General features: G+C 55.8%; 1 protein-coding gene across 1 annotated transcript; it reads right to left on the reverse strand.

Moving 5' to 3' along the window:
* Positions 1-4,377: 4,377 nt before the first annotated feature.
* Positions 4,378-10,613, reverse strand: Cyp26c1 (cytochrome P450 family 26 subfamily C member 1). Its single transcript, XM_090346267.1, has 6 exons — positions 10,410-10,613; positions 9,707-9,931; positions 8,999-9,274; positions 8,089-8,244; positions 6,497-6,814; positions 4,378-4,755 (listed from the first exon to the last, which is right to left on the reverse strand). Exons 1-6 carry the CDS (start codon positions 10,611-10,613, stop codon positions 4,378-4,380), a joined length of 1,557 nt encoding a protein of 518 aa, XP_090202393.1.

The raw sequence follows: 10,613 nt of genomic DNA on the forward strand, positions 1-10,613 counted from the left end.
GGCACACCGTGGCCTCCCGCGCCACCTGCCGCCGCCGCCAGCGCTCCGAGCCCCGCCGTGCGCGCTTGTTTTATAGAGGCGGTCCAGGTTACGGCCCACGTAGTTACCTTGGTCAAATTAATTCTCCCAAAGTTCATCTTTAATTGAAGATCGGGCCCCTAGCTCCTCCCCCCGCAAGGCGCTGCCCAAAAATCTTTAACCGTTTGTTCCACGCCGAGACCGAGGCGTCGCGGTGGCTGCTTCCCTCGGAGCGCGCCTCCTGGGGTGCGGGGCTGGGACTAACACCTCCCCCATCCGAGGGTGCGCCCACACCCACACAGCAGGGAGTGGGATTAGGGGGTGGGCCGGGGCTTGGGTGAATGAGGAGCGGGAAATCTGAGTTCTGGGCTTCCTGGCGGTGTTTCTAAACACCGCCCCCCCCCCACACACACATCCGAAGGGCCACCCCAGCTCAAAGCTGCCTTCCAGGCTTTTTCATTCCACCTGCCCGGGCGGGAAGCAAAGGCTCGTGGAACCGTCACCTAGAGGAGTCGCCCCACGGTCACGCAGGACGAACGGGAACCAAAACGCAGAGCAGCTTCCCCACTCTTCTGAGGATATCAAGTCGACCCCAGGGCCAGAATCCAAGCGAGAGCCACCTGGGCAGGGCGAGCCCCAGCTCCCCAGCCACCTAGTGGGAGCCAGCACGCAGAAAGGTGTTCAAGTGAGCCTCATGGCCGTAATCTGATGACCCAGTGGCGGACTCGTGGGCACAATTCATCTGTGGCTCGGCAGCCTGTACCTGGCTGTGTGATCTGGCCAAACCGATCCAATTCCTGTGGTCCCGGGGCTCACAATCCCAGCTAGACAGCCGTGAAGGTCCATAGCCCAGGCTGAACAGAGGGAGGACAGCCGGTGCGTCCTTACCTCCATCTCTATTTGCCTGGTCTCGGGCAAGCCATCACACATCCTTACGCCCTCCCCCGCCCCCCTTTTAGGTCGCAGTAGAGCATTCCCAACCCTCCTCCAACTCAGAGCGCTGGTGAGTTAGCAAAAGGGAGACTGGTTGCAAATACTCTCCGCGGCTCCAGGCTCGCTGGGCAGCTTTCCTAGCGCCGTCTGGACTCCAGGCGGTTGACATTTCCACCGCGCGCGCGTGCGCCTTTCCCCCTCACGCTCGCCCTAAACCCAGGCTCCTGCTCCCGCGAAGGCGAGCCTGGGAGGGGCCCTCAACAATTCGAACCAGCCGCTCCTGTGGCCAGTACCTGAGCTCTTGGACACCCGAAGCGGAGTGTGCTCCGGGGCCCTCCTCGCGGCTTGGGGGACCAATTAGACAGAGCCACGTGTGATCCGGGTCCGGGCGCTGGACGCAGCAGCAGCAGCCGCGCCAAAAACGAAACGGGAGAACGTGAATTTGTTTCGATCTGAACACTTGACTTGCCAATGCGCGCCCCGCACATCTGGACAGTGGGAAACACGTTCATCTTGGGACTGTTAAAAGACGTGACTCCCTCGCAGTTGTTCCCAAACTGCTCAAATCGTAAGGACCTGAACAGTCCAAGCCCGGGGCGCCATGGAGGCGTGTTTCGGGGAGCAAGCCCGTCTCCGGAACGCTGTCTGGCGCTTCAGAGGTCTCGGAGGCGGCTTCCCCTACTATTATTTCTTCACCCCAGACGGCAACTGTAAAGAATGGGAGCCCGCTTTGGGGGCCCTGGGAGCCAAGAGGGCGAATCTCGATGGAGGTTAAATTCTCAGAAATCCTGGGCCCTCCCCCTCCTTTTTTTTTTTTTTTTTTTTTTTTGAGAGCGCCTGCGGGCCGGTGTGCAAGCCCCGCTGGCAGGGGCGTGACCTGGGGCCCAGCCCCAATCCCTAGGCTTGACCCGCCTGTGACCCCTACGGGCCCGGACCGTGACATCCGGGTGAACTCGGCAGGGCCACCCCGCCAAGTTCAGCGCGCGCTGGGTCACCAGAGGAACGAAGCCTGCGCACTGGAAATTGCCCTAGGGGAGGGGCAAAAAAAGTTTTATCGTTATCATTTAAATCTACTTGCTAAGGGGACCCGCGGGAGTATCCAGAAGCAAAAGATTAAATATGAGAATGAAAGATCACTAAAGGAATATCTTGAAGGGAGCAGGAGGATCAATACATTAACAGCTGGAGGAGAACTTTGATCAAGGAACCTAGCCAACCTTTCTTGGAGGGTGAGGAGGGAACGGGTGGCCAAGGCGGGACTGGACTCATTGGAAAACAAAACATTTACAAAAGTGCCTTCCAAATTGCCGAGGGGCAGGGGAGGGGTGGGGCGTGTCTGTTTACTTGAGGGGAGGACAAAGACCTAGAGGAAACAAAGTCCAGTAACTAGGGTAGCCGCTGTGCCCTTCAGCCACTTTCTCCCTTCCAGCCCCCTTTTATGCTCCTCCAAACACTCATTCTCTCTCAGGGGCCCCGTACCTGCAGCTCCCTCTGTTGAGTCACCCTTCCCGCAGACTGGTTCCTTCCAAAGTTTTACATCACCTCCAAGGAAAGGCTCTTCCTCCCAGCCCACCCCCCCACCTCTGCCCCAGGCCCTCTGTGTAAAGGCCTGTTTTCTTTCCTCTACAACAGTGAAGGCCATTGGAGAGATGCTTGCTTTTTTTGGGGGGGGGGGAGTCTGCCTCCCTCTAAAAACCACATCTGGTCCTTTCCCTGAGAATTTGGAGCTACAGGGACAGGAGACTGCCAATTCGTTAAAATTAGTAAAGTGATATAGTAATGGGAAATGAGAGTAAATTTGAAAGTTATGGTTACTCCAGTCTCCAGAGTAGGTAAACCAAGTCTAATGAAATCAGCTACTCTGTCGACTTCTGAAAGGCCTCTCATTTACCTTTTTTTTTCAAATCAGAATGAGCCTCGAAGCAGAATCTTTTGACCTCTACACCCAGATCTGAACTGCTCAGACTTGGGTGTCCTCACCAGTGTTTTTAATAGCTTTCTTGAGGGGAAACTTGTGCTGGACCTGTGAGTAGGCACAGGTGGGGGGGGCGTTATGAGATGGGAAGGCTCCCTGAGCTCTTCAGCTACTAACTCTGCCCCTACCTGCTGCTACTGGTTCCCACTTTCTTCAAGCCCCAGAATCCACCTTAAACATAAAACAGGAGGCCTCTGTTTTCCACGGTCCACTCAGGCCTGTATGGTAACTTTCCTGGCACACCAGTCATGCCCAGCTGCCCAAGCCTGTGGGAAGATGGGTGGCTTGGAGTGATGTAAACTGTGGTGGGAACTTCTGGACAGGAAAGGCCAGAAGGTCCTTAAACCAGGGTAGGAATGACTGAAAAGGCAAAAGACTAGAGGTCTTTAAAGTGACATCAATACAGGAGGTGATATAAGAGGCAAAACGATGAAGGTTGGTGAAACAGCGCGGGGGTGGGGGGGGGGCTGGGGGGGAGGCATGGCCAGAAAGTCTGGTAGCATACTGCTGGCTCCTCTGGAGACATTGGTCTCTTTGCCCTCTGCCATAGAGGACACTGAAACAGTAACCTCAGAGCCTTCTTCGGTCCCTTTCCGCAGGATAATTCACAGCCCCACACCCTGCAAGCATGCTCTGGAGGAAAATTCAGGGTATGGGCTGAGGCTGCCCTAACGACCAGTTTCCTCTCTGGGTATTTGCTGGGGTGGGTCCCTGTGGGCCTCTCCCAACCTCCATCTCCTCTCATTCAGCAGGAAGCAGCCACCCTTCCTCAAGGGCTGACAGGAACGTTTATTTCTTGGCCTTCCTATTTTGACTACAGATAGCCCAGACCTCTCTGACTATATCTCTCCTTGGGCAAATTCTCCCCACAGGAGAAAAAAAGATGACAAAATTAAGTGCATTCTTCAACTGGGCTCCCGCTGAATTCGTGGAGTTTCGGACAGGACAGAATGCTGCCTCTGGGCCTTCCTGGTTGAGCGACCTCTCAGCGTGCCTTCCGGCCCAGGGTCGGATCTGGTTCTCATCCTGGCGTCCTGGCTAACTCGCAAGGTGGGGTAGGCGCAGTACCTACCGTCCCTGTGCAACACACACACACACACACACACACACACACACACACACACACATCAGAACCCGCGATCCTACTCAGATTGCCACGGAAAGGTGAAACGGGGTGGCGCCCATTAGGAATCGGTTCTCTCCACCCCAACTTGGAGATCTTGGAAAGTGGTGATGAGACTTAACCCACCACCTTTCCTTCCGCGAGGCGCAGAGTTTGGGAGACACCTTCTCCCTGGCGGAGCGCTCCTCCCGCCAGCGGACAGTGGCTCCCGCTCCTCCTCCAGGTCCCCGGCAGGAAAAGTCCCAGGCCTCCCGTGAAAAGTTTGTGGAACTAGGGTGAACTAATAAGCGCGATAAACCGGACGCCCGGGTAGCCGCGAGACTGCGGGTCAGAGGTGTGGCCCATTCCCCTCGGCAGAAGGCATAAGCGGGCGGAAAAACAGCTGTAGTCCATCCACCGGGTGCAGGATGGGCACGGTCTGCATGGCTGGGAAGGAGGGCGTCGCCAGTTCCCAGCGCGCGTTGCGCACCAGCTCCACCGCTAGCAGCTGCAGCACAGACTGCGCTAACTCCTGGCCCAGGCAGCTGCGCGCACCGCCGCCGAACGGGATGTAATGGAAGCGGCTGGGGGAGCCCAGTGCGTCTTCTCGCCTCGCGCCAAAGCGCTCCGGATTGAAGCCTTCGGGAGGACTGCGGTATACTGCGGCCGTCTCGTGCGTGTCTCGAATACTATACATGACGCTCCAGCCTTTGGGGACCTGGTAACCCTAAGAGGAGGTGAGGGGGCCTCACCATAATGCACCTGGAAATGGCCTGAACCCATCCACTGCCCCAGATGAGCCAAACAGGTTGGGAAAACAAGCAGAAAAGCAGAGTAACCAGGAGGCCAACCCCCTTCACTGGTGAGCCACGGACTAGCCTCTCTATCTCTCTCTGTCCCTCCTTCCTTCCCTCCCTGCGTTTCTTAATGGGTAAAACCAGAATAAAATTGCCTGCATTGTTGGGAAGATTGGGGAACAGGTCTGGCGCCCACTGGGATTCAGCAAATAGATCTATTGTTTATTTCCCTGTGTCTTTACCCTTCTCTTTTCTGATGGTATCAGGAGATCTATAATCCTGTCCTGCTCCTACCAGCTGCCTGAGCTGGTAGAACGCAAACGACTAGGACCTCCACACACACACACACTCCTCAGGTTAGTTCAATTATAAAATACTTCCTTTCATTCAACACAAAACTTCCTGTCTTTCTCACCCACTCCTGGACGGTATGTCACCTTAAGAAGATACACATGTATAAACAGGAGTCCTTAATCTGCTGTAAGACAACTTTGCAATTCCCTTTCCATCCCAACTAACCTCCATTCTGTGATTTGTTTTTTTTTCTATTACCTAGTTTGGGTATGGAAACCCCAGTGAGATCCCTAACAAGTGCTCTAACATGGAGTTACATCCCATTCTGTCCATTCCCCTTGTGATATTTTCCAGGCTCGGGGCTACTCTTGCTTTCACCTCCAGAGGTTTCTGGTTCCCTAAGCCTGTACAGTGTGCCTATGATAGTTAGAATTGCTCAGAGGTTTTCAGCAGAGGGACAGGATATCTTGGAATCACCCGAGGAACAGCTCTGTCTCTCTAGTCCTCTGTTTTTCCTATTGGAAGGTGGCTATGACTGTTCCTTCTCTGTCCCCTACCTACCTTCCTAGTGACCTTCCCTGGTCCTGTGTCCTCCCCCACTTCCCTGAGGCGAGTCAAGAATAAAATGTGATTTCAGCATCCAAGAGCTTTCCAAACCTCACCTTCATCGGCCATTCCCTCTGTGGGGTGTGCTGTCATTCTAACCCTTCACTGCTAGCTCATATATGGGCTCTGAACCTAGGGCCTTTCACATGCTAAGCAAACACTACCACTGAGCTACACCTCTAGACCCCCAGTGCTCAGTCTGCCAGGGGTCCAACCAGACACTGGCTTTGTGCCCCCGGGCCTCAATGAAATATCAAAGCTGGAACAAGACAGCTTCCTTCCAGAGAGCATGTAAACTGAGGCTCACAGTGAATGGAGTGCAGCTTAGACCTTAACTCTGCCCAGCCTAGGGCAGCCTGAGGACATTGTGATTAAGATGCCAAGCACTTCCCAGGAATGCAGCCTAAGCCTGGGCCCAGGACAGGTAACACTGGTTCTTAGATCCTGTGAGGTAGCCAGGGGAGAAGGGTGTCATCTTTGTCCCATAATGGCTAGAAGGTAGTACTGTGCAGAGAGCAGTATAGTTTTTCGCTTTTTTTTTAAAATTCTAACACTCTCGAGTTGACCTACCTGGATACACAAACTTCCTAACCTTGCCGGCTCTCCAGTCAACTGTTTACCTCTTTCTGGAGAGGGTATTGTGGGGTAATGAGCTTCATCCCATTTTACAGGTAGGAAAACTGAAACCCTAGGAGAGGGAGGGATCTCGCCCAGTGCTAATCTCCCCGCCCTCTTCCCACAGGGGTGGCGGGGAGGGCGCGGCACACTTACGTCCAGCTCGAAGGTGCGCAGCGCCGTGCGGTAACCCCCAGACACCGGCGGTAGGAGGCGCAGCACCTCCTTCACCACGCAGTCCACGTAGTGCAGGCGCCCCAGCAGCGCCAGGCTGAGGTCGGGCTCGCAGCCGCAGTCGGGCCGGGGCCCCGTGGTTCCCGGCGCGCAGTGGCACGCGCGCCCCAGTCCCTGCGCCGCCAGCTCCTGCTGGATCTTGGCGATGGCCGCTGGGTGCTGCAGGAGCAGCAGGATGAGGGACGTGCTGGCGCTGGCCGTGGTGAAGAAAGCTGCGAAGAGGAGCTCCACAGCCGACTCCTGTAAGACAATCGAGCCCAAAGACATGGAGTCTCCGGCTTAGTTCCTCCCGTGAGGCATCCAAACTTTACAGCAGGGTTGCGCTTCTACCGCAGAGGCTCCGTGCTTGGACACAAGTCCAAACCTGCCGTTGGAGAAAGTCGCGTAGTGCAACAGAGTCCATCCTTCCGCCTCGAGTTCTCTCTGGATTCTCACATGAAGGCTGTGTGAGGCACCGTTATGGCTCTCGGTTTTCTTGTTTGATTGATTGATTTTACAGGGATGGAACCTGAGGCTCCAAGAGGTGCCCAAGGCCTGGGTGGGTCGGGCTCTGGATCTCCCGACCCGGTGGCAGGCAGCACAGGCTGAGCCGGCGATTATGGTGGAGCAAAGGCATGCACAGCCACCATGGTTTTCATCTTCTGACTGATTGGATTGCTCCAAGCGCTTCACTAAACATCTGCGTTAGCCAAGAAGGGCCATCCCCCCAGACCCCCCAAGCCTCAGTCTTCAGCCTGCCTCTGCCCAGGCAGCACTAGAGTGTGTGTTTATAGTGGATTCTGTGATCCCAGGAGGAATTGTGCCCTCCCCTCCCCTGCCACAAGGTGCACCCTTATTATCCCAGCACAGAATCTGGCACTGGATAAAAACTTAATAGTATATTGTAATGAACACTGACCTGGTTGGAGGTAAACTGCTGGGCCTGCCTTGGATAAATCAGGGGGCTGAGATGGAAAATCCAGGGCCCCAACACTCGACACAGCCAGCCAGGCCTTCCTCCTAAGCCCAGGCCCAAACTGAAGAGGCCTGGCCTGTAAAGGGTGTTGTCACTCCCTTGCCCCTCTCCTTCCCCACCAGACCATTCTCTCTGACACTTTCCTTCACAGCCTCTAGGGCTGCTGTGGCTACCCAGCTCCCCAAGATTCAGCCATTGTTCATTTTCTTCTGAATCCCTTATGCCTTTGGAAGAGTCAAAATGGAAAGTTTCAGTCTGGTTCTAAGAGGAAAAACTAAGGCCAAGCCCTACCCTTCAGGGGCCAGCTGGTAGAGAGTAGAGAAAGCCTGTGAGTTACTTTCTCTGAGTGCTTCCCATTTGAACCCCACCATCCCCCTCCCCTCACTTTTCTACTTCTTTCTGGATTCTAAGTACCCAACAAAGCTACATAATTAGAACTCAGGCTTCCTTTTTCTTCTCACCCGGAGGAGTGCCTGTGCCTCTAAAGGAGGGCAACCAGGATGTGCAGCAGGGATGGAGAGCCCTGGGAAGGGAGAAGCAGCAGCTTCTCACCACCTACCTTCAGCTCCTGCACTGAGAGCTCGTGGCCAAGCTCCCTAGCACTGTGAATGATCAGGTTGAGGGCATCGCCTGGCTCTGGTGCCTGGTCCTCTTGCAGCTTCTCAGCTATGGCTTCCTCCAGGTGCTCATGCAACTGGTCCCTGGCCCTGATGCCCTGGTACACAGGGAGGTGGGGTATGTGGGGCAAGATCAGCAGAGGCGCAGGCAGGCTCTGCCAACTACCTAGAAACCTCCCTGGTCTATGATGGCTCTGCCTACATTCTGACCTGAGTCTCTTAGTTTAGGAACTTGCCCACTATCTGGAAACATCACCATCTTGATTATTCACCAGCCCACTCCCAGCAAGCCTGTTCCTGTTATCTGAGACCTCCTCTGTCCTGGGTAGTAGGAATCAAAGCTCAGAAGAAAAGGCACACAGGAAATCTCTGTTAGGAACACTCTTGGTTGGGCTAAGCCTCCGTCTCTGTAAAGGTGTTGGCAAAAGCAATGGGTACCTCAGCAGCATTTAGGGAGCAAGCAATGCAAAAACATCCCCTCTTCCCAGGAAGCAAGGAAATGGAACACTTGAGTTTTGTACCCATGGTACTGGGTGTTCTGCAGCCATCAAGGATTCTAAAAGGCGTTGGAGACTCCACCACCCTGGGGAGGGAATGGATGACTGGCTAGATGCCTGCAGACCCTAATTTAACAAGGCCTCAGGCTATGCTGACTGGAACAAGTCTTCCCCAGAGGGTCCAAGAGAAGGTATGTGGCTGGCCTCAGATAACAGTGTCTCTGCACCCCTCCACCGGCCAACTATCACCTAGGGGGTGAGGTTCTGGGTGGACTCCAGGTTCTGAGGAGTGCCACTGCCAGATCCTGCCTGGGATGTCACCACGGAGCCCCAGGAGTAGGGGCTAGGGAGCTACCTTGCGCAGGCCGCTGAAGGGCACGTCCAGGGGGAGTGAGAAGAGGTTCTCCACCAGCCGTTCGAAGGTCCGGGCGAGCTCTGCGCATCGCACGTCGTCCAGCCGCAGACCCAGGAGGATGCGCGCGGCCAGGCGGAAGGTGAGGGTCTTGGCAGCCTCGTACACCGCGAGGGGGCCGCTCGCGGCGCACCAGGCGCGCACCTCCCTCCGCAGCGCCCCCTGCAGGCGCGGCACGTAGCGCTCCAGCGCCGTGCGGCTGAACGCGCGCGCCAGAACCTGGGGTCAGCACGAGGATGGGAGCTGGAGCTGGGGGCAGGCTGGCCTGCTTGGCCCCATGAATTCGGGGACAGCCGGGCCAAGATCGCTCTCTTCTTTTTCTAAGCAGCTCGGATCTGAACTTGCTCCCTTTAGTTTTGCTTTGATATCCACCATCCCCTACCAATCCATGTAGAGACCCATGCTTCCTCCTCCACTGTCTTCACTGGACATTTTCTAAGTCTCCATCTTACTGCTTTCTGGTATTACAGTTCCAGAAGATCAGAAATAAAATTGCTTTTTCACCCTGCTCATGTTTTATTGTTCAAAACCAGAGAGGCTATTTGTTGGTAAAGCAGGGATCTCACGGTACCCCAACTCCCGGCTGCGGCCTGACTCATGACAGGTGCTAAGTGACTCCTGAGTTTGGAGTTTCCCACGCTTTCTGCTCACCTGGCGCCGCCGTCGGTGCGGCTCCCCAACCGCACCTAGCAGCGTGTGCGAGCCCAGAAGGATGTGGGTGCTCTGCGGCCACTGGCTGCGCACCAGGCGGTGCTCGCCCAGCAGGATGGCGCGCACGTTCTCCGCGCCGCTCACCCGGATCACCGGCCTGCCCAGCAGGTGCGTCTTGAACACTGGCCCGTAGCGTTCGCGGCGAGAACTGTGGAAGCGTGAGCCCTGCCAGCAAGGGGAGGCTTGGAGAGCTTGGACCTCTGGGTCTGACAAGTACTGTCTGATAAAGACCTCTTTGTCCAGGTTGGCTGTTTTTGTTTTCTTCAAAACAAGGTCCCAAATACGAACCCAGGGGCTCCTGTACTCATGGGTAAGATGGGACATGGAGGTTCAGAATGCACGCCCCAAGGCTCATGGCTGAGATGCGTCCCCAGCTCCTGGCTATGCTTGCATAGGGGGACACAGTCATCACATCTCTTCCTAAGGCGCCTTCTATCTCCAAGCCTTTGGGGGAAAGTTTAAGCGGCTTTGGGGGAAACCAAATCCTTTCGTTGCAGGGAGAAGCGAGGCAAAGGCAAGAGCTGTGAGTACTCCGGGGGGGGCGAGAGCGATGGGAAAGGTCTGGCTAGGAACCCCAGGACACTGGGAGTGATGAAGGTCAAGTGGGAGTCTGGTGGGAAAAGGAGAATTACAATCTGCTCACCTGAACCAACCAGTGCAGCGTTTCCCCGAAGAAAGGCCAGCCCATGGAGCCCTTGGGCAGAGGCAGGGCGGAAGCTGAGTCCCGGCTCAGAGTCCAGCGGAGGGTCCAGAGGTGCTGGGCCAAGCTGAGTAGCAGGCAGGCGCACAGGAGAGCGGTCCCCACGGCCCCCAGCACCGACAGGCAACTCAGCCCCCAGGGAAACAT

Source organism: Megascapheus bottae, chromosome 15 (assembly GCF_031878675.1).
Source record: "Megascapheus bottae isolate mThoBot1 chromosome 15, mThoBot2.hap1, whole genome shotgun sequence".
In the NCBI taxonomy this organism is placed as follows: Eukaryota; Metazoa; Chordata; class Mammalia; order Rodentia; family Geomyidae; genus Megascapheus; species Megascapheus bottae.

Excerpts from the sequence above, each read along its gene's own strand:
- Cyp26c1 (XM_090346267.1), bottom strand. The coding sequence starts at position 10,613 with ATGTTTCCCTGGGGGCTGAGTTGCCTGTCGGTGCTGGGGGCCGTGGGG. Across the intron at positions 6,815-8,088 it reads TCTCAGTGCAGGAGCTGAAG|GAGTCGGCTGTGGAGCTCCT; the intron begins GTAGGTGGTGAG and ends ATTGTCTTACAG. Across the intron at positions 4,756-6,496 it reads TGCGCACCTTCGAGCTGGAC|GGTTACCAGGTCCCCAAAGG; the intron begins GTAAGTGTGCCG and ends ACCTCCTCTTAG.